At 39.5% G+C, this 23,654-nt stretch overlaps 1 protein-coding gene across 1 annotated transcript in view; it reads left to right on the top strand.

Annotated features, from left to right (window-relative positions):
* Window positions 1-21,720, top strand: part of ZNF875 (zinc finger protein 875) — a 40,093-nt gene extending 18,373 nt beyond the window's left edge. Inside the window, exons 3-5 of the mRNA XM_087871075.1 lie at window positions 1,071-1,197; window positions 3,978-4,073; window positions 15,150-21,720. Coding sequence (XP_087727201.1) covers window positions 1,071-1,197; window positions 3,978-4,073; window positions 15,150-16,780 — 1,854 coding nt within the window. The 3' untranslated portion in view covers window positions 16,781-21,720. The remainder of the gene's footprint in view (window positions 1-1,070; window positions 1,198-3,977; window positions 4,074-15,149) is intronic.
* Window positions 21,721-23,654: the final 1,934 nt, after the last annotated feature.

Raw genomic sequence — 23,654 nt, 5'->3', positions numbered from 1 at the left:
AACCATGCGCTTGCACTCTTCAGAAGGGATCAGGGCAGTGGGAGTGTGAACAAGGGGGAGGAATGCATCCTGCTACAAAGTATACATATTGGTGGGTACTCACCCCTGGAGACTCAGCTGCTTCAAGTAGGTAGAGCATAATGCTTAGACCAAATAGGTCTCTGATATTCTTCAAGCTCAGTAAGATGATTATTTTTTACTGTTTAACTTTGTGTGTGTGATGTCTTCCTGTTCTCCCTGCCTAGATTTAAAGCTCCCAATGTGAAAGGACTTGTGTTTTGCTTTCATCCCCGGTAGCAGCTAGTCTAGAATGTTGACAGTAATAGGTGCGTAAATGATGCTGGCTGTATAGACAAAGGAGAATAATGGTGTTTGAACCCTTGGCACTAAGGTCACATAGGGGAAGAAAAAAACCCTCATTTTCTTCTACCTATTTTGGGTTCATTGGCCGGGGCCCTATAAATTAGACCAACAAAAGACAGATCAACAAGAGAAAAACAAACAGAAGTTTATTGACACATGCATCATAGATACACATGGGAGCACTCAGTGATGAGTAACTCAAAGGGGTGGTTAGAACTTGGGCTCATATAGCTTCTTAACAAAAGAACGATAACTTTTTAGAGAAACAACAAGACAAAGGAAAAGGATTTTGAGTTTCGAGGACAGCAAATTGTGGTGGAAGATAGTAGTTAGTAAGGTTTGTTGTGTGGTTCCTTTGATGCCATCTCCTGGCTCATAAGGGTCTAGAGTTGTTTCCAGAGATTAACTTATGTTCTTCCCAGTAGAGCGGGGAGGGGAGATACGTTCACAAATTTATGTTCTGCTTTTAGGCAGATAGAGGGAGGGCAGAGAGCTCTTCTTGTTTCTACTTCTCAATGCCTTTGGCCCAAAATAATCCTTATGCCAAAATGGCATAATTTGGAGTGGCATATTCTGCTACCCTTTATTCACAATCCCAAGTAGGGTTTAGAAATCTCTACCTCCCACAGGGAAGCCTCGTGATGGCTCATCCTGAGCTGTGAACAAGACTAACTCCTGGATGAACAGTGGTGTGTTTTGTGTTAAAGGCATTCGTGGCATTCAGGGATGTGGCTGTGGACTTCACCCAGGAAGAGTGGAGGTTGCTGAGCCCAGCTCAGAGGACCCTGCACTGGGAAGTGATGCTGGAGACCTACAACCACCTGGTCTCACTAGGTAAGGATGACTTCCCTTAGCACTTAAAACCTGCCCCACAGAGTCTTTTCTGCACATCACGAGGAAAGGCTACCCATGAAGCAGCTTCGTCCTAGGGTTGGGCTTAGAAACAATAATCCCCCTCCCTCAGGGGAAATCTGGATTTAGTGGAATTGAAAACAGGTAGATTTCCTCACGTTGCCTCTAACACTACATTTCCACGCCTCTTTCCCAAGGCTGGGGCTCTCTTTTTGCTTTATCTTGTTTGAAACCTAGGTGATTTTCCAAGCATTTGACAAAATACAGCATCCTTTCCTGATTAAAACCCTTCAGAGTGTAGGAATAGAAGGTACATTTCTCAATCTCATAAAAGCCATCTATGAAAAGCCTACTGCAAATATTATTCTCAATGGGGAAAAGCTGGAAGCCTTTCCCTTAAGATCAGGAACACGACAAGGATGCCCACTCTCGCCACTATTATTCAACATAGTACTAGAAGTCCTTGCAACAGCAATCAGACAACAAAAAGGGATCAAAGGTATTCAAATCGGCAAAGAAGAAGTCAAAATGTCTCTCTTCGCAGATGACATGATACTCTATATGGAAAACCCAAAAGAAGCCACTCCCAAACTATTAGAAGTTATAGAGCAATTCAGTAACGTGGCGGGATACAAAATCAATGCTCAGAAATCAGTTGCATTTCTGTACACGAATAACGAGAACGAAGAAAGAGAAATCAGGGAATCCATCCCATTTACAATAGCACCAAAAACCATACGTTACCTTGGAATTAACTTAACCAGAGACGTAAAGGACCTTTATTCTAGAAACTATAAATCACTCTTAAAAGACATTGAGGAAGACATAAAAAGATGGAAAGATATTCCATGCTCATGGATCGGAAGAATTAACATAGTTAAAATGTCCATGCTACCCAGAGCAATCTACACTTTCAATGCTATCCCGATCAAAATACCGAGAACGTTTTTCAAAGAACTGGAACAAATAGTCCTTAAATTTGTATGGAACCAGAAAAGACCCCGAATCTCCAAGGAACTGTTGAAAAGGAAAAACAAAGCTGGGGGCATCACAATGCCGGATTTCGAGCTGTACTACAAAGCTGTGATCACAAAGACAGCATGGTACTGGCACAAAAACAGACACATAGACCAATGGAACAGAATAGAGAGCCCAGAAATGGACCCTCGGCTCTTTGGGCAACTAATATTTGATAAAGCAGGAAAAATCATCCGGTGGGAAAAAGACAGTCTCTTCAAGAAATGGTGCTGGGAAAATTGGACAGCTACATGCAAAAGAATGAAACTTGACCACTCTCTCACACCATACACAAAAATAAACTCCAAATGGATGAAAGACCTCGATGTGAGACAGGAATCCATCAAAATTCTAGAGGAGAACATAGGCAGCAACCTCTATGACATCGGCCAAAGCAACCTTTTTCATGATACATCCCCAAAGGCAAGAGAAACAAAAGACAAAATGAATTTATGGGACTTCATCAAGATTAAAAGTTTCTGCACATCCAAGGAAACAGTCAGAAAAACTAAGAGGCAGCCCACGGAATGGGAGAATATATTTGCAAGTGACACTACAGATAAAGGACTGGTATCCAAGATCTACAAAGAACTTCTCAAACTCAATACACGAGAAACAAATAAACAAATCATAAAATGGGCAGAAGATATGAACAGACACTTTTCCAATGAAGATATACAAATGGCTAACAGACACATGAAAAAATGTTCAAAATCATTAGCCATCAGGGAAATTCAAATCAAAACCACACTGAGATACCACCTTACGCCAGTTAGAATGGCAAAAATAGACAAGGCAAGAAACAACAATTGTTGGAGAGGATGTGGAGAAAGGGGATCCCTCCTACATTGTTGGTGGGAATGCAAGTTGGTACAGCCAGTCTGGAAAACAGTGTGGAGCTTAAAAATTGAGCTACCCTATGATCCAGCCATTGCACTACTGGGTGTTTACCCCAAAGATACAGACGTAGTGAAGAGAAGGGCCATATGCACCCCAATGTTCATAGCAGCAATGTCCACAATAGCTAAATCGTGGAAGGAGCCGAGATGCCCTGCAACAGATGACTGGATTAAGAAGTTGTGGTCCATATATACAATGGAATATTACTCAGCAATCAGAAAGAATGAGTTCTCAACATTTGCTACAACATGGACGGCACTGGAGGAGATAATGCTTAGTGAAATAAGTCAAGCAGAGAAAGACAACTATCATATGATTTCTCTCATCTATGGAACATAAGAACTAGAATGAGCAGTAGGGGAAGAAAGGGATAAAGAAAGGGGGGGTAATCAGAAGGGGGAATGAAACATGAGAGACTATGGACTATGAGAAACAAACTGAGGGCTACAGAGGGGAGGGGGGTGGGGGAATGGGATAGACCGGTGATGGGTAGTAAGGAGGGCACATATTGCATGGTGCACTGGGTGTTATACACAACTAATGAATCATCGAGCCTTACATCGAAAACCGGGGATGTACTGTATGGTGACTAACATAATATAATAAAAAATCATTATAAAAAAAAATGAAACCTAGGTGATTTTCCTTCACCAACTGTTAATGTGCTGTTTTCCTGACTGGAGTCACCCTTACTTACTCAGCTCTTCTGAGGAGAGTTCACAATTATAGGTCCTTTGTACCACCCTTTGGGTTTCCCTACGCATTTTGGCTCTGAGTTATGAAATGGCCCCTTGAGCCCATAACCAAGAATCTCCTTGTTGTTGTTTTTTTTCCCCCATGAGCAGAAATTCCATTTTGCAAACCAAAACTCATTTCTCAGCTGGAGCAAGGGGAAGAGCCTTGGATAGAGGAGAGACAACATCCACTGGGCCTCTGTCCAGGTGAGTGTGACGCAGGGTAGATGGGACCGTCTGCAGCTTGGAAGATAGGGAAGGAGGAGGCATCTCTCAGGTACAGGGAGGAAGCTCTTCTCAGGCCTCCTAGGTCATTGGTAAGTCTGCCTGGCATGACCTCCCTTCCAGAATATCATTTTCAATTGAGGGAGGGGCTTTCTTGATTTCCTTGTCTCTTTCCTCCACCAGGAAACCTCCCTTCCTTTTACTTGGCTTGTCTTCTTCATCATGTTCAGTCTTTCCTCATTCATGGGCTTCTTTCTCCTCTCCTGATCTTAAAAAATACACGTATGTTGTGGACATTAAGTCTGCCACCCTTTGGATACTTTGTAGTTTCCCATAGGTGAAACGTAATTGATTATTTCTACCTTTCCAATTCCCATAATTTAAAAAATGTGTTACTCAGTAATTAAGATTACAGCAGGCTATGAATAATTAAAAAAATATGTACTCATGAGCCAGTATCCCAGCTTAAGAAATAAGGCATTACCTAAACAATTGAAGTTCCGATTTCCCCTACCTCTGCACACCCCTGCCCAAAGAGAACTGTTTTTTTTTTAAAGTTAGGGATTTATAAATCTTATGCATAGCCTTTTGCTTTATTGCCTATATATGAATCTCTCAACCATCTATAGTGTTGTTTGACATATTTTTAAACTTTTCTTTAATGTCATCATATTATGTATATCCTCCTGTAGTTTGCTCTCTCCACTGACACCGAGTTTGTAAGATTAACCCATGTTGATATATGTTGTTCTTGTTCATTAATTTTCACTACTATATAGTATTTATTGTATTATATGCATAATTACAATACAATTCATTTATCCATTCTATTTTATTGGACATCTATTTTTTTTTTAAAGATTTTATTTATTTATTGGACAGAGAAAGACACAGCGAGAGAGGGAACACAAGCAAAGAGAGTGTGAGGGAGAAGCAGGCTTCCCGCCGAGGAGAGAGCCTGATACGGGGCTGGATCCCAGGACCCTGGGATCATGACCTGAGCCGAAGGCAGACGCTTCATGGCTGAGCCACCCAGGTGCCACTGGACATTTATGTTTTTACCAATTTTGGCTATTAAAGAATGCGACTATTGGGGCTCCTGGAGAGCTCAGTGGGTTAAGCGTCTGCCTTCAGCTCAGGTCATGATCCCAGCGTTCTGGGATCGAGCCCTACATCAGACTCCCTGCTCTTTGGGGAGCCTGCTTCTCCCTCTCCCTCTGCCCCTTCCCCTGCTCATGCACACACACACTCTCTCTCTGAAATAAATAAAATCTTTAAAAAATTGCAACTATACACATTCTAATACATGTGTCCTCGGGCATAGAAGCACTTGCTTCTCTAAGATAGATGCCTAGGAGTAGAGTAGCTGAGTCAAAGAGTGTGTACTTGTTCGTCCTGCCTAGGTAATGCCAAATTGCTGTCGACAGTTGTTTCGGTAGTTTGCAAGGCTGCCCTAACAAAGACTTATGTTTCTGACCATCCTTTGGGTATGAAATGGCCTCTCACACTAGTTTTAATTTGATTAGCATTGGGTTTGAGCATCTTTTCATATGTTCCTAGGTTGATTAGCATTGATATTTCCTCTTCTGCGAATTCCCTGTTCAAATCTTTTGCCTGCTTTTCTTTTTCTTGTTCATTTGCTGAAGTATTTAAATAAATGCTGGAGATGGTTCCTTTGTCCGCTAAATGTATTATGTCCCTCTTCTTCCAGCCTGTGGGCTACCTACTTGCTTTTTAAAAAGTTGTTTAGGGGCGCCTAGGTGGCTCAGTTGGTTAAGTGTCTGCCTTAGGCTCAGGTCATGATTCCACGGTCCTGGGTCCCTGAGCAGGGAGCCTGCTTCTGTTGCTATCTCTCAAATAAATAAATAAAATCATCAAAAAAATAAATAAAAAGTTGTTTAATTTTGAAATAATTTAAGTCTCAGGTGTAAAAATAATCCAGCAAGTTCCCATCTATTCTTTACCCAGTTTTCTGCAATTTCAAAACCAGGAAGTTGACATCAATACAATACTATTCAATCAGCTACAGACCTTAATCAGATTCAGATTTCATCAGTTTTTACAGGTACTCTGTTGTTGTTGTTGTTGTCGTATAGTACTGTGAAATTTGTCACTTACGTGTAGATTCATGTAAGTGCTACCACAGTAAGGATACATACAGAAAGAATGTTCCACCACTACAAAGAAACTCCTTCATGCTACCCTCCCTCCACCCTTAACCTCTGGCAACCACTGATCTCTTTCCCATTACTTTCAAGAATGTTATGAAATTTATCCAGTGTTTTTAATGGCCTTTCATAATAATTTCATAAATTTTAATGTGTTTGGATTTGTCAAACTTTTTTGGTGTTGTCTGTGTGTGTGTCTGTCTGATTTAAGAAGTCCTTCTCTCTGTCAAGATCATAAAGATATTATTTAGATTTTGTCCTTTAAATTAAAAAATATTTTTGCTTTTTGCAACTTAGGTCTTTAATCTGTCTGGAATTGATTTTGAGCGTGTTGAGAGATACAAATCTATTTTTATAGATTTCTAAGGGTGTTAAGGAGGGCATGTATTGCATGGAGCACTGGGTGTTACACGCAAACAATGAATCATGGAACACCACATCAAAAGCGAATGATGTACTGTATGGTGACGAAGATATCATAATAAAAATAAATAAATGAATGCATCACCATCAGACTTGGCACCATTCATTGAATAATTCGTCATTTTCCCCAATTTACAATGCCATCTCTCATAATTTGAATTTCAGTATATGCCTGGATCAATGTCTGAACTCTCTGTTTTGTTCCTTGGCTTATGCCTACACCAATATCACGCTGTTTTAATTTCCTATAGCTTTATAGTAAGTCTTAGTGTCTGGGAGGGTAAGTCCTCCCATCTTATTCTTGTCTTTGTGACTTTAGCCCAGTGGGCTTTTACAGTCAGCTTGTCAGTTTCATACGGTATCCTGTCAGGAGTTTGTTGTAGTTGCATTGCCTTCATATATTCAATAATATACATGTATTAATATATTCATTAATTTGGAGAGAATTGACATCTTTTACAATATTAAGTCTTTCTCTTAGTGTTGTGTCTACTTTCACTTATTTATTGAACATCCTTATTACCACCTCTTGCAAGGTTTTATGATGTAAATGTACATCTTTCTTTCTTTTATTTTTTTTAATGTTTTTTTATTATGTTAGTCAACATACAGTACATCCCTGGTTTCTTTCTTTTTTTTTTTTCTAATGAAAGAAACAAGTGTCTTTATTTGCAGACAACCTGGTTGTCTATTTAGAAACACCCTGGTATCTGCAAGAAAGCTGTTTGCACTAATAAGTGTTTGGCAAGATGGCAAGATACAAGGTTAATAAACACAATGAATTGTCTTACTGCATGCTAACAATGAACAACTCTATACAAGTAGCTTAATAAATAGTGTCATTTTTAATAGGGTGAAAAGAGTAAAACACTTTGCTGTAACTCTAACAAAATATATGCAAGTTATACTGAAAACTAAATATTGATGAGAGAATTAAAGATGATTTACATTCATGTAGACATATACCATGTGAGTGGATTCCATGGCCCAGTATTGTTTTGATATCAGTTCTCCCAGATATATATACAGATTAAGTTGCGGTCCTTTTCAAAATTACAGCAGTATTTTGTAGATATTAGCAAACTGATTTTAAAATTTATATGAAAGGCAAAGCAATTAGGGTGTCAAAACAGTTTTGAAAGAAATACAAAAAGTTAGCCGATTGACACTAAATGATTTTTTTTCCTATAAAGCTACAGTGTTTCAATGCTGTGAGGTTTTGGTGAAAAAAAGGGACATATAGATAAGACCAAATAGAGAATTCAGAAATTGACCCAAACATATACCATGCAAAAAATAATTTTATGGAGAAAGAGTAGTCATTTCAATAAATGGTTTGGAGGAATTGGACAGCTGCATGCAGAAAAAGAACTTTGAGCTACATAACCTCATATCTTTTACAAAAACTGACTCAAAATTACTCAGACTAAAACCCGAAAGTATAAAACTTTTTGAATAAAATATAAAAATCTTGGGGCGCCTGGGTGGCACAGCGGTTAAAGCGTCTGCCTTCGGCTCAGGGCGTGATCCCGGCGTTCCGGGTTCGAGCCCCACGTCAGGCTCCTCCTCTATGAGCCTGCTTCTTCCTCTCCCACTCCCCCTGCTTGTGTTCCCTCTCTCGCTGGCTGTCTCTATCTCTGTCGAATAAATAAATAAAAAATCTTTAAAAAAAAAATATAAAAATCTTTGTGACCCTGGATATGCTAGAGTTTTTTTTTTTTAATGTTTTTTTATTACATTATGTTAGTCACCATACAGTACATCCCTGGTTTCTGATGTAAAGTTCGATGATTCATTAGTTCATCTTTCTTTAAATTTATACATAGGCTTATTTTGTTGCTTTGAGAGTTATGTTTTTAAAAACTAGATTTTTCTAATTTTTTGTTAAAATGTAGAACTAAAATTCATTTCATCATAGTGATCATATACCCAGCAGCCTTGCTGAGTGGTTTAATTAATTCCATAATTTGTCCTGTGTATCTTCTTTGGAGTTTCATATATAGACAACTGTTTCATCTGTTTGTTTTGCCTTTTTTTTTTTTTACTTTGTTGATCATGTCTATTGTATGTATTATGTCTGAACTTCTACTTAATATTTCCTTACTATTCTTACTTTGGGCTTATTTCACTATTCTTTTTCCAAGTTTTGAGATGGATGCTTAACATTATTACTTTTCAGCCTTCCTGCTTTCCTAGTATAAGGTTTGAGATTATACATTTCCTTCTATTCTTCTTCTTCTCCTTCTTCTTCTTCTTCTCCTTCTCCTTCTCCTTCTCCTTCTCCTTCTCCTTCTCCTTCTCCTTCTTCTTCTTTCTTCTTTCTTCTTCTAAGATTTTATTTTTAAGTAAATCCACACCCAGCGTGGGGCTTGAATTTACAACCCCAAGACCAGGAGTCATGTGCTTCACCAACTGAGCCAGCCAGGAGCCCCATTTCTTTCTATTCTTAACTCATATTTACAGCTTCTGTTCCATCTCTGAATCCTGACCTGTGGCACCTTGAGCCCATGCGGTTGTGGTATTTCACCACTATTTCTCCACTGCTGTAGTTGTGTGTATTGGGAGTGCTTTGTAGCTAGAAAATTCTAGCCCCTCCCTTTTTATTGCAGCTTTTTTAGTGTGAACTTTTTAGTCCAACCAGCTTCTGTTCACTTCGGGGTGTTTTCTAATGACTTGAAGTAATTATTTGTTGTATTTTATCCAGTTTTGTCATTGTTTTCTGCAGGGCATTTTTGTGACCAATTCAGTCTGCTGCCATTTTCAGAAGTAGGTTTCATCCTGTATTTTTTTTTTTTTAAGGTGTTATTTATTTATTTGACACAGAGACAGCCAGCGAGAGAGGGAACACAAGCAGGGGGAGTGGGAGAGGAAGAAGCAGGCTCCCAGCAGAGGAGCCTGATGTGGGGCTCAATCCCAGGACCCCAGGATCATGCCCTGAGCTGAAGGCAGACGCCCAACGACTGAGCCACCCAGGCGCCCTGTATCCTGTATGTTTTTGACTTGACATTTGGAAATTACTTCAAAATTACAGAAAATTTGCAAAAATAAAAATAGTACAAAGAACCCCTTTATATCCTCTATGTACACACATATGTGTAAATATATATGGCATATATGTTGTTATAAAATGGCATCAGGGGCACATGGTTGGCTCAGTCAGTAAAGCATGCAACTCTTGATCTTGGGGTTGTGAGTTTGATACCTAGGTTGGATGTAGTGATTATGTAAAAATAAAATCTTTTAAAAAATAAATAAAATGGCATCATGAAATCACCTGTTAGTATTTTACATTTGCTTGTGTGCTGTCTTATATGCATGCTCTCCCTTCTCCTTCCCCCTCAGTATGTGTGTGTGTGTTTATGTGTGTGTGTGTGCGCGTGTGTATAGGTTCATATGTGCATGTTTGTTAAAAGCTTTTCTAAGAAGGGCAGTGTTCTCATATAACCAGAGTAGTTACCAACCTCAGTAAATTTAACTTTGATACAGTAATTTTATCTAATATCTACTTCTCATATTGTAATTTTGTCAGTAGAAACAGTAATATCTTTTTTTACTCTCCAGAAAATGATCCCTTCCAGGTTTCAGTAGTGCATTTACATGTCATGTCTATTTAATCTCCCTTAATATAGATCATTTCAGTAACCTTCGTTTGCCTTTATGACACTGACATTTTAGAAATATACAGCCTTACAGTTTTTTAACAACTTCATTGAGATATGATTTATATACCATAAAACCTAGTTATTTTAAGTGTGCAGTTGCATTATTTTTGGTAAACGTTTATTGTTGTATGATCATTATATTTAACTTTAGAATATTCTGTCATTCCACAAAGCTCCCTTGTGCCCATTTGCATCTATCCCTCCTCCCATCTGAGCTCTGGGGAACTGCTGATATGCTGTCTCTATAGATTTGATGTTTCTGGACATATTCTACAAATGGTATCATAAAATATATGGTCTTTTGTATCTGGCACAATATTTTTGAGGTTCATCCAGGTTGTGGCATGTATCAGTAATCCATTCAGTAATCAATTCCTTTTCTTTTCTTTTTTTTTTTTTTTTTTGAGAGAGAAAGAGAGCACGTAAGTGTGTAGGGAGGTGGGGGTGGGGAGGAGGGGAGAGGGGGAGCAAGAGAGAGAATCCCAAGCAGGCTCCATGCTCAGCACAGAGCCGGAGGTGGGGCTGATCCCATGACCCTGAGATCATGACCTGAGCTGAAATCAAGAGTGGGAAGCTTAACCCACTGAGCCACCCAGGTGGCCTAGTTCCTTTTTATTGCCATATAATATTCCAGTGTATGGACATAGCACATTTTGTTTACCTATTCACAGGTTGACAGACATATGGGTTGTGTCCACTTTTTGGCTATTGTGAATAACGCTGCTAAGAACAATCATGTACAGGTCTCAATGTGGGCATATGTTTTCATTTTTGGGTGGATATGTAGGTGTAAAATTTCTGGATTGTATGATATGTTTATATTTAACTTTTTAAGAAACTGCAAAATTATTTTCCAAAGTGGCTGTACATCTCTATTAGTATTTCTATTTTACATTTCTGTTTTCTATTTTTACATATTCTATTAGCAGTGTTTTTCTACATCCTTGTCAGCATTTGAAATTGTCTCTAATTTGGATTACAGACATTCTAGTGGGTGTATAGCGGTATTTCACTGTGGTTTTAATTTGCATTTCCCTAGTGACTGATGGTGTTGATTGTTTTTTTAAAGATTTTATTTATTTATTAGAGAGAGAGAGTGCGTGTGTGCAGTGCATGAGTGGGGGGAAGGGCAGAGGGAGAGGGAGAAGCAGACTACCTGCTGAGCAGGGAGCCTGCCGCAGGGCTCAATCCCAGGATGCCGATATCATTACCTGAGCTGAAGGCAGACACTTAACTGACTGAGCCACCCAGGTGGCCTATGTTGATCTTTTTATGTTCTTAGTAACCCTTTGCATTTCTTTGGTGAAATAGCTATTCAGTTCTTTTGCCCATTTTTAAATTGGATTGTTTTGTCTTCTTTTTGAGTTTAAGAGTTTCACATATTCTAGATACAGTCCTATATCAGATATATGGTTTGCATATCCTTTCAACCCTATAAAACAAGTTTCAGAAAGAGGACAAGTCTGCGGCTTGTCTTTTCATTCTCTTCATGCTGTCTCTTCAAGCATAACAGTTTTAAACTTTAATGATATCCAATTTAACAAAATTTTAAGTGGATTGTGCTTTTGGTGGTGTAACTAAGAACTTTTTGTCTTTTGTTTGGAATGTTTGGTGTATTCATATTTAATGTAATTATTGATATCATTTAAGTCTGCCATTTTGCTACTTGTTTTTGATATGCTTCATGTTTTTGAATTCCCCTACTTTTTGGCATATGTATATATAATATATATATAATTTTTGTAGTTATTTTCTTAATTCAGCTCTAGGAATTAAAAATGCATCTAATTAATTTAACATAATCTAATTAATACTAACTTCATTCCATTAACTATATATATATATATGTATTATAAAGCCCATAATATGGTGTTAGTTATTGTCTTTTATAATAATCTTATGCATTTCATAGAAATTAAGAGAAGAAGAGAAAAATATACATAAGTAGTCTTTTATATTTACCTGCATACTTACCAGTTTTGGTGGTCCGCAGTTGTTCCTGTGGATTTGAGTTAGTGTCTGGTGTCATTTCTTTTCAGCCTGACAGACTTAGTTAGCATTTCTCGTAAGGCATGTTTGCTAGCAACAGATACTCTCTGAGTATTTGTTAATCTGCGAATATCTGTATCAGTTTCATTTTTGAAGGATAGTTTCATGAGAATAGAATTCTTCCTTAGTAGCTTTTTCAGCTTTATTTCAGCACCTTAAATAAGTCATTCCACACTCCGTTGTCTCTGGTGAGAAGTTAGCACTAATCATATTGTTTCCTCCTGTGCATGTTGAATCATTTTGCTTTTGCTGCTTTCAAGATTTTCTCTTTTGTCTTAGCAATTTGGCTATGATGTGACTCTCTGGGGCTCTCTTTATGTTTTTCTTTCTTTTTTTAAAAGATTTTATTTATTTGAGAGAGAGAGAGGGAACAAGCATGATGGGGGTGGGGAGGGCAGAGGGAGAGGGAGAAGCAGACTCCCTGCTGAGCAGGGAGCCCAATGCGGAACTCAGTCCCAGGCCCCGGGGATCATGACCTGAGCTGGAGGCAGAAGCTTAACCGACTGAGCCACCCAGGTGCCCTCTATGTTTTTCTTGCAGTTTGTTGAGCTTCTTGGATTTGTAGACTAATGTTTTTCAACAAATTTCAGACTTTTTAGTTGTTATTTCTTCAGACATTTTTTTCTGCTCTTTTCTCTCTGTCTTCTCCTGTGCATTTCCATTACGCACTGATTGATTTATCTGATGGCGTCCCACAGGTTTCTGGAGCTCTTTGCTTTTCTTCATTTTTCTTTCACCTGCTTTTTCAGTTTAGGTAATTTCTATTGATTTATCTTCAACTGCATTGGTTCTGTTGCAAACCCAAATATGCTGTTGTATCTTGCTAGCAATTACATAATTTCAGTTATTTTACTTTCTAATTCCAGAGTTTCCTTTTCATTTCTTTTTAATGGTTTTTATTCTTTATTGAGATTTTTGTATTTCTTAAGTTACCATACTTTCCTTTAAGTTTTTACACGTTGTTTCCTTTAGTTCTTTAAATATATTCATAATATCAGCTTTGAACTCTTTCTTTCCCTGTAAATCAACGTCTGGGCCACCCAGCAACAGTTTCTATTGTCTGCATTTTTTTCCTCAGTATGGGTCACTCTTTCCTGTTTCTTTGGAAACTGGATGTTTTAGATACTATGTTTTAGCCCCACTGGTAGCTGATGACGTTTCCTGCCTAGATATTGTTGTTGCCACTTTTACTAACTTTTCTAGACTAAATATGTGGAGTATGTTTTCTCTGTGAAGTTGACGTTTCCACTTGATTTGTTATTGTGTTCTTGTGTTTATTTTTAATCCTGGCTGCCTGATTTCAACCTTGTGTCTGCAGAGCTTAGTGATCTGCAACAATTAGCAATAGGTTATGTTCAAAGACTTGGAGCCAGTAAGGCTCCCTGCCTTTGCCAATGGATACATGGGTGGGTTGGGGAGCTCATTCAAAGTTCGGATGGATTCCGAGTCTTGTCTGGCTTTTCACTTACCACTGATCCCTCTAGTTTTTCCTCTGTAGCTGGTGATAGCCTCTGTGTCAGGCAGGGTTATGTGCAGAGCTTGGGCACCCATCCATCTCCCTTGCTTTTGCAAACAGCCTTCCAGTCAGCCAGGGTTGTGTGGTGAGTTTATCAAGCCCCTCCCTGTCTCTCTCGCTTTCAGGTTTTCCCCTGCTACATTTCTGGATGGTCTACCAGTCATCTTCTTTCTTTCTCCTTTCTCCCTTCTCCCTTCTCCCTTCTCCCTTCTCCCTTCTCCCTTCTCCCTCCTCCTCCTCCTCCTCCTCCTCCTCCTCCTCCTCCTCCTCCTCCTCCCCCCTTCCTTCCTTCCTTCCTTCCTTCCTTCCTTCCTTCCTTCTTCCTTCTTTTCTTCTTCTTTCTTCTTCTTTCTTTCTTTTTTCTTTTCTTTTCTTTTCTTTTCTTTTCTTTTTTTTCTTCCCCTTTCCCTTTCCCTTTCCCTTTCCCTTTCCCTTCTCCCAACCAAGACTGCAGCCTCAGATAGCAGTCACTGGTGGCCTTCCCTGTTCACTTACCACCTAGATCACATTTATTGACAGTTCCACCCAGCATTGGTTTCTCACCTTCCACTCAAATCGGGTGACTGCCCCTGTTGCAGGAACAGAACTGATGGTTTTATGACCCGTCCTAGTATAACTACCATACCAACCAAGCTGGGGGATCAGAAGGATGAGATCAGCTTTAGGCAATAATGCTCCAGATTCCCACTTTTCTTATCCGGAGTTCATGGTTTTCATGAATAAATACTTCTCAAAGTATTGTATGTGTTTGATTGCTTTCTGGAAGTAAACTTTTTACTCTGTCGGGCATTGTGAAAATAAGGTTTTGGTATGAGTTTTCTACATTGCAATAGGACAAGGGGCCAAAATATCTTTCTGTAAGGGGCTGCCCAGTAAATCTTTAAAGGTTTCCAGGTCACATGCAGTCTATTACCCCATTGGTTGGTTGGTTTGTTTGCCTATTTATTTATTTCTCTTTCTTTCTTTGACTCCTTAGAAAGGTAAATCCATTTTTAGCTGGTGGGCCATACAAAAACAGGTTGCAGGCTGAATTTGGCCTACCCGACAAGTTTGCTAACTCCAGTAATTAAAAACGTAGTGTATAAAGTAAAATGAAAAATAGCTCTTGTTATAGATGTGAGGATGTCTGAGTGGGAGACAGGTTGTGATATAAACATATTACAAACGACCAATGGGCAAAGCAAAATGGCCCTGGCAACCCTACTCGTGGCTACTCTGACTAAAAATATTCTTTCTTCAGCAGGATCAAAGCTAAACATTCAACCTTGTCCCCACTGCCTGCTGGCATTCACTAGTCAGCAAGGCCTCAGCCAACATGTGTGGTTCAGTCACCTTCCTCAGCTCTTCTCAAGTTTATGTGCAGGAAATCATGTCCACCCAGGGAAACACTATCCAGAAGATCAAAAAGAGCAGCAGAAGCAACTCCTTGGTCAAACCTGCTGGAGTGACAAAGCAGAAATTCAAGAGACAGAAGAAGACTCCAAGCCCTTGTCGGGGAGAGTAAGCAGAAGAGGCACTTCAGAGGTGTTGTCCCGCCCACTGCAAGAACAGCCAGTAAGGTCCAAGCAAGACAACACAGTGATGGACAGAGGGCCCAGCCGAGAGCAGAGGACAGACCTTGAGGAAACAGACAAAGTGTTGCATGGTGTAGAAGTCTCCGGATTTGGAGCAATCAAATACGGGGAGTTTGGGCTTGGCTTTATGAAGGAGTCACACCTGCTCAGCCTCCAGAAGATGCACACAGGGGAGACACCTTACATGTACACCGAGTGGGGACAGAGCTTTAGCAATATGTCAGTCCTCATCAAAAACCAGAGGTCACCCTCTGGGGAAAAGCCTTATGTGTGCAAGGAATGTGGACGAGGCTTTACCTGGAAGTCAAATCTCATCACCCACCAGAGGACACACTCAGGGGAAAAACCTTTTGTGTGCAAGGAGTGTGGACGAGGCTTTACTTGGAAGTCAAACCTCTTCACACACCAGAGGACACATTCAGGGGTCAAGCCGTATGTGTGCAAGGAGTGCGGGCAGAGCTTTAGCCTGAAGTCAAACCTTATCACACACCAGAGGGCACACTCTGGGGAGAAGCCTTATATTTGCAGGGAGTGTGGGCATGGCTTTCGCCAGCATTCACATCTCATCAGACATAAGAGGACACATTCGGGAGAGAAGCCTTATGTGTGCAGGGAGTGTGAGCAAAGCTTTAGCCAGAAATCACACCTCATCAGACACTTAAGGACACACACAGGAGAGAAGCCTTACGTATGCACAGAATGTGGGCGCCATTTTAGCTGGAAATCAAATCTCAAGACACACCAGAGGACACACTCAGGGGTTAAACCTTATGTATGCCTGGAGTGTGGGCAGTGCTTTAGCCTGAAGTCAAACCTTAACAAACACCAGAGATCACACACAGGGGAGAAGCCATTTGTGTGCAGGGAATGTGGGCGAGGCTTTACCCGGAAATCAACCCTTATCACACACCAGAGGACACACTCAGGGGAAAAGCCATTTGTATGCAGGGAGTGTGGGCGAGGCTTTAATGATAAGTCAACCCTCATCTCACACCAGAGAACACATTTAGGGGAAAAGCCTTTCATATGCAGGGAGTGTGGTAAAAGGTTTAGCCAGAAGCCAAACCTATTCAGGCATAGGAGGGCACACTCAGGAAGCATACCCTTTGTGTGCAGGGAGTGTGGCCAAGGCTTTTGTGATAAGTTAACTCTCATAACACACAAGAAGGCACACTCAGGGGGGAAGCCTCATGTGTGCAGGGAGTGTGGGCAAGGCTTTAGCCGGCAGTCACACCTTATTAGACATCAGAGGATACATTCAGGAGAGAAACCTTATATTTGTAGGAAGTGTGGGTGAGGCTTTAGTCGGAAATCAAACCTTATCAGACATCAGAGGACACACTCAGGATAGAAACCTTGTAGAGTGTGGTGAAATCTTTAGCCAAGACTCATACTTCATGAGATGCTAGAAGTCACACCTAGGGCTGTGGCTTCAGTAGTAAGTCAGCCATTGCCAGACACCAAAGTGGAGACATCTTATGTGTGACAGGAGTGTTCACGAGCCTAATGGTAAGAGTCAACTGCTGGCTCATTTTCAGAGCCCTGGCATTCCCTAGTGGGGATGGTGGGTTGTGGAAGATCTGTCAGATACTTGATGGAGGGGGTACTTCTAAGTAGGTTGAAATTAGGGAATGGAGGCTATTCTAATGTCATTTCCCGAGAATACTTGAGCACTCCTTACACAGTAGCCTGGATGTTAGAGAAACAGCAACAGTAGAGCTCATCTCTTGTCTGTCTTACCTTCTGAAAACAAGAGACTTGACAGAAACCATGGCCGACTTAATCTTGGTTTCCCAGAGCATGACCCAGCAGAGTCAGCTTCAGGGAGAGTTTGGGAAATGGTGAATTCATGGGAACAGAGATGGTACATGGGTAGAAGTCTTTATTATGCAATGAGCTGACTGGTGAGAAGGATTGTGACTCTCCTAGCTCTAGGTTTTGAGAAGAAGTATCCATTTTTGCTTGTTTCCTGGGGCCCTCTCTGGTTTCTAGGTTGAATCCATACTGAAGATATTTTTATTTATTGGTATATTTAGACTAGAAATGTATTATATGCTTTCATGAAGAAAACACACTCACATATACAGAAATAGAAAATGAAATTACTTTCTATTTGAATTACCATACTACATCCCACAGGTAATTTTTTGGTTTAAATTAACCATTGTAAAATATATGATTTTTCTGGTTGGGAATACTCTCTTTTTGAGAATGGCAGTGTCCCACAGATTCCCTTATAATTCTGAGCCATGACCCGATATTTTTTCACAGAACTTGACTAAATGATTCTGAGTTTTATTTGGCAAGTAGAATTTTGAGGAATGGCAGGATAATATAAGAACTGTATAATAGCATGTCTTTTTAAACATCCGTGGACAGATATCTAGAATAGAACTATATAAAAAAAATAAAAAAAAAACAAACTCACTTGTATATGAATATTTAGAAAGTGAGGAAGCAGGATTTCAAGCTATTATGAAAATGGCAAGTTCAAGATTCAGTGTTTGGGTCATTGGCTCTCAACTGAGGGAAAAAATAAACATAGGTCCCAAAGTCTCAATAGAGTTAGAGTTATAAAATCACTAGCTCAGATAATACAAGGTGCAGGGGTCTTTTTAATTTAATTTAATGTTTTATTTTAAGTACACTCCATGCCCAACATGGGGCTTGAACTCACGACCCTGAGGTTGAGTCACACACTCTACAGACTGAGCCAACCGGACAGACAGACTCAACCCTAAGGTGTAGGAGTCTTATTAATTTTATTCAAAATCTAAGTTTTAGTGGAGTGAAAAGGAACCTGGTGGAGAATTATGAAATATTATCCTAGATGGAGCTGCTGGCATGTCTTGCCCTTCTCAGTCCTTCCTATGGTAAATCCTGGCCTGCTGCTATTTCTCCTTCTCAATAGAAAAATACTTTTAGAGTTTTAATCTCTTTGCATCTTGAATTGAATTATTCTTTTCCATAAAATGATGTCACGAAAATAAGGATTCCAAAAGTAAAAATGTGTATTTTACTGTTTTTTTTTTAAGAAGAGATATTTCAGTTTTCAATGTAATCGGTCCATAAATCCAAAAGATTTTGCCTTAAATCATTTAAAATTCTCAACAACAAAAAATAGAACACTGCCGGTATCTGAAGATTCAAACAGATTCAAAGAGACTCAAACCTGGGGAGACATTTATATAGAACAGCAACCAAACAGAGACTGGAAATGGTAGAAAGATGACCCATACTTTGGCCCTACCCAGTCCCCATCTATACTGATTCTTTCTTTTTTTTTAAGATTTTATTTATTTATTTGACAGAGAAAGACAGCCAGCTAGAGAAGGAACACAAGCAGGGGGAGTGGGAGAGGAAGAAGCAGGCTCCTAGCGGAGGAGCCTGATGTGGGGCTCGATCCCAGAACGCTGGGATCACGCCCTGAGCCGAAGGCAGACGCTTAACGACTGCGCCACCCAGGTGCCCCCCATCTATACTGATTCTTAAACCTGCATTAGATCCTCTGCTTAAAACTTCTCAGAAGAGACAGAATTGGTACAGGTTACCTGACTTCTCCACTTGGGCCTAACATTAAAACCTGTGTGCACGTCTGGAAGCTGATGAGGCAAGCACCAGATAGTGTTCATATATGTGAATCTTCAAAATCTTGTGGTTTTTTTTTCTTTTTCCAATATGTATGGACTAGCTATCTACCAATGCCCCATATTTTACATCCTGAGATAACAACTCTAGATGTTTAAAACAAACAGAAAAAGTGCCCAAGCCCATCCACTCCTATGGTTAAGTAATAGACTATACTGCATGAAGAAAATTTTGAAGAAAAGATGATGAACAGTATGAAACAATATCACTTCAAATCCATAAGCCTGTTATGGTCACCATTGAAATTGTTTCAAAAGGGGGTAGCAGGGGCACCTGGCTGGCTCAGTCAGGTAGAGCATGGGACTCGTGATCTTGGGATCATGAGTTTGAGCCCCATGTTGGATGTAGAGATGACTTAAGGAAAAGAAGAAAAAGAAAAGGGGTGGCAGTAAGTTTTAATATAACTATTCTATTTTAACTTACTATGGATCAGTGGTTCTCTAAGTGTGGTCAGAGGATGTTTGGGGGCCCTTTCAGGTGATCTACTTGGTCAAACAAATTTCATTATAACACTAAGACCTGATTTGCTTTTTTCCATTGTGCTGAAATTTGCATGGATTGTGCGAAAGTAATGGTGGGTTAAACTGCTGGGCTTGAATCAGGACAGTGTTGCCAAACTGTATACTAGTTCTTGTGTTCTTTACCATCATGCACTTGTGGTAAAAACGTGTCAGTTCCACTTAAGAATGTTCATCGTAAGACAGTTAAAATTAGTTTTGTTAAACTTGACCCTGAGTACAAAATTTTTACTTTTTTTTTTTGTGAGTACAAAATTTTTAAATTATGCTTTTGATTTTGAGATAATTTTGGATTCACGTGCATTTGTAAGAAATTATGTAGAGAGATCCCATGAACTCTTTGCCCAGTTTACCCTGATGGTAATGTTTTGCAAAACGATAATGTTACAACCAGATTATTAAAATTTATATATACATATATATACATCTTAAAATATATATTATAAATACATAAAAAATAATGTATATATAATATTATATATATGTTAATATACACACACACATCTTCTAAATATTTTATGTAATGAAGAGAGAAAGGCTTATAAAGTTTTTCTTCATGCTGAAGTATCAAGTTGTTTCCAGGAAATGCACTTTTATGATTGTTTGTGTTGTGCACTGAACTAGCCACCTTTTTATGGACACCAATTTTATTTGCAAGAATAACTGACAAATTTTGAATAAGTGGATGAAGACCTGTATATCTGGTAAACATTTTGTCAAAAATGAAGTGATTTATAAAACCTGACAGTAAAGAAAACGGATAGTAATTTTTGTTAATTTGACTTTCAAACAAAAAATAAGCATATTGAAAAACAAGTATCTGTCACCCTAAACTTGACAGCTTTCAAATACTTAGTCTTTTGTGATGAGATGCTTTTGATATTAATGAATGTGATTTTGTAATACCATATACTGAAATAGGTCAATGTTTGGAAGGTCTGCCTAACTCATTGAATCAGTATTTTCTAAATGATTACTGTGTGATGCTATAAAATCATCTGTGGTGATATTAAAGTATAAGATAGACAAATGGATTTTAATTTAAGAGATAGAGGCTAGGGGTGCCTTGCTCGCTGAGTTGGTGGAGCATGTACTTCCTGATCTCGGGAGTTGTAAGTTTTGAGCCCCACCTTGGGGATAGAGTTTACTTAAAAAAAAAACAACAACAACAACTGCAAGAAAACATTAAAATTAAAATTAATACCGATCTTAGAGAGATAAAGGTCAGATTCCACATTATAGTAACATTTAAGAAATTACCACTTGTTGATTTTGGGTGTAGTGTCAATAAGATTGACAAATATCTGAAAAGGCCATTAAAATACTTGTTCATTTTTACATCCTGGATGTGCGAGGCCAGATTTTCTTTATTTATCTCAGCAGATTAAATGTAAGAGCACATTGGGATGCCTGGGTGGCTCAGTAGGTTGAGCATTCAACTCTTGATTTCGGCTCAGGTCATGATCTCAGAGTTGTGAGATTAAGCCCCATGTCAGGCTCCGTGCTGGGTGGGGATCCTGCTTGTGAATCTCTCTCTCCCTCTGCCCCTCTCCACCCACCCTTAAATACATAAAATAAATAAATAAATGCAAGAGCACATATAAAATACCAGCTGTATTCTGTTACACTAGGATTAGAGAGATTTTTAAAAATATAAAATAATGCCACTCTTCTTATTTATTTGGTTATTTTTTGGTGGAAATATTCAAACTCAAGTGGAAGTGAAAGTTCACTTTTCATTTTAAGTGCATTGTTTCTAGATGTTTATGGTCTTGGGACGCCTGGCTGGCTTAGTCACTAGAGCATGCAACTCTTGGGTTGTGAGTTTGAGGCCCATCTTGGGCATAGAGATTATTAAATTAAAATCTTTAGGGGCGCCTGGGTGGCTTAGTCGGTTAAGCGTCTGACTCTTGGTTTTGGCTCAGGTCATGATCTCAGGGTCATAGGACTGAGCCCCACGTTGGGCCCTACATCGAGTTCTGTGCCCTCAGCACAGAGTCTACTTGGGATTCTTGCTCCCTTTCCCTCAGCCCCTCCCTGTGCTATAAACAAACAAACAAACAAATAAATAAATAAAACCTTTTTTTTTTTTAATGATTTTTTATTATATTATGTTAGTCACCATACAGTACATCCCCGGGTTCTGATGTAAGGCTTGATGATTCATTAGTTGTGTATAACACCCAGTGCACCATGCAATATGTGCCCTCCTTACTAACCATCACCGGTCTAGCCCATTCCCCCACCCCCCTCCCCTCTGAGGCCCTCAGTTTGTTTCTCATAGTCCATAGTCTCTCATGTTTCATTCCCCCTTCTGATTACCCCCCCTTTCTTTATCCCTTTCTTCCCCTACTGATCATCCTAGTTCTTATGTTCCATAGATGAGAGAAATCATATGATGGTTGTCTTTCTCTGACTTATTTCACTTAGCATTATCTCCTCCAGTGCCGTCCATGTTGTAGCAAATGTTGAGAACTCGTTCTTTCTGATAGCTGAGTAATATTCCATTGTATATATGGACCAAAACTTCTTAATCCAGTCATCTGTTGAAGGGCATCTCGGCTCCTTCCACGATTTAGCTATTGTGGACATTGCTGCTATGAACATTGGGGTGCATATGGCCCTTCTCTTCACTACGTCTGTATCTTTGGGGTAAACACCCAGTAGTGCAATGGCTGGATCATAGGGTAGCTCAATTTTTAACTTTTTAAGGGACCTCCACACTGTTTTCCAGACTGGCTGTACCAACTTGCATTCCCACCAACAATGTAGGAGGGATCCCCTTTCTCCACATCCTCTCCAACAATTGTTGTTTCTTGCCTTGTCTATTTTTGCCATTCTAACTGGCGTAAGGTGGTATCTCAGTGTGGTTTTGATTTGAATTTCCTTGATGGCTAATGATTTTGAACATTTTTTCATGTGTCTGTTAGCCATTTGTATGTCTTCATTGGAAAAGTGTCTGTTCATATCTTCTGCCCATTTTATGATTTGTTTATTTGTTTCTCGTGTATTGAGTTTGAGAAGTTCTTATAGCTCTTGGATACCAGTCCTTTATCTGTAGTGTCATTTGCAAATGTATTCTCCCATTCCGTGGGCTGCCTCTTAGTTTTGCTGACTGTTTCCTTGGCTGTGCAGAAAATTTTAATCTTTATGAAGTCCCATAAATTCATTTTATCTTTTGTTTCTCTTGCCTTTGGGGATGTGTCATGAAAAAGGTTGCTTTGGCCGATGTCATAGAGATTGCTGCCTATGTTCTCCTCTAGAATTTTGATGGATTCCTGTCTCACATCGAGGTCTTTCATCCATTTGGAGTTTATTTTTGTGTATGGTGTGAGAGAGTGGTCAAGTTTCATTCTTTTGCATGTAGCTGTCCAATTTTCCCAGCACCATTTATTGAAGAGACTGTCTTTTTTCCCACCGGATGTTTTTTCCTGCTTTATCAAAGATTAGTTGCCCAAAGAGCCGAGGGTCCATTTCTGGGCTCTCTATTCTGTTCCATTGGTCTACGTGTCTGTTTTTGTGCCAGTACCATGCTGTCTTTGTGATTACCGCTTTGTAGTACAGCTCGAAATCCGGCATTGTGATGCCCCCAGCTTTGTTCTTCCTTTTCAACAGTTCCTTGGAGATTCGGGGCCTTTTCTGTTTTCATACAAATTTAAGGACTATTTGTTCCAGTTCTTTCAAAAATGTCCTCGGTATTTTGATCGGGATAGCATTGAAAGTGTAGATTGCTCTGGGTAGAATGGACATTTTAACTATGTTAATTCTTCTGATCCATGAGCATGGAATATCTTTCCATCTTTTTATGTCTTCCTCAATGTCTTTCTTTTTTTTTTTTTAATGATTTTTTATTATATTATGTTAGTCACCATACAGTACATCCCCGGTTTCCGATGTAAGGCTCGATGATTCATTAGTTGTGTATAACACCCAGTGCACCATGCAATACGTGCCCTCCTTACTACCCATCACCGGTCTATCCCATTCCCCCACCCCCTCCCCTCT

Source organism: Ursus americanus, chromosome 21 (assembly GCF_024610735.1).
Source record: "Ursus americanus isolate L20-20 chromosome 21, mUrsAme1.1.p, whole genome shotgun sequence".
Taxonomy (NCBI): domain Eukaryota; kingdom Metazoa; phylum Chordata; class Mammalia; order Carnivora; family Ursidae; genus Ursus; species Ursus americanus.
The sequence above is the reverse complement of the archived record's forward strand: the minus strand, read 5'-3'. Positions and strand labels throughout refer to the sequence as shown.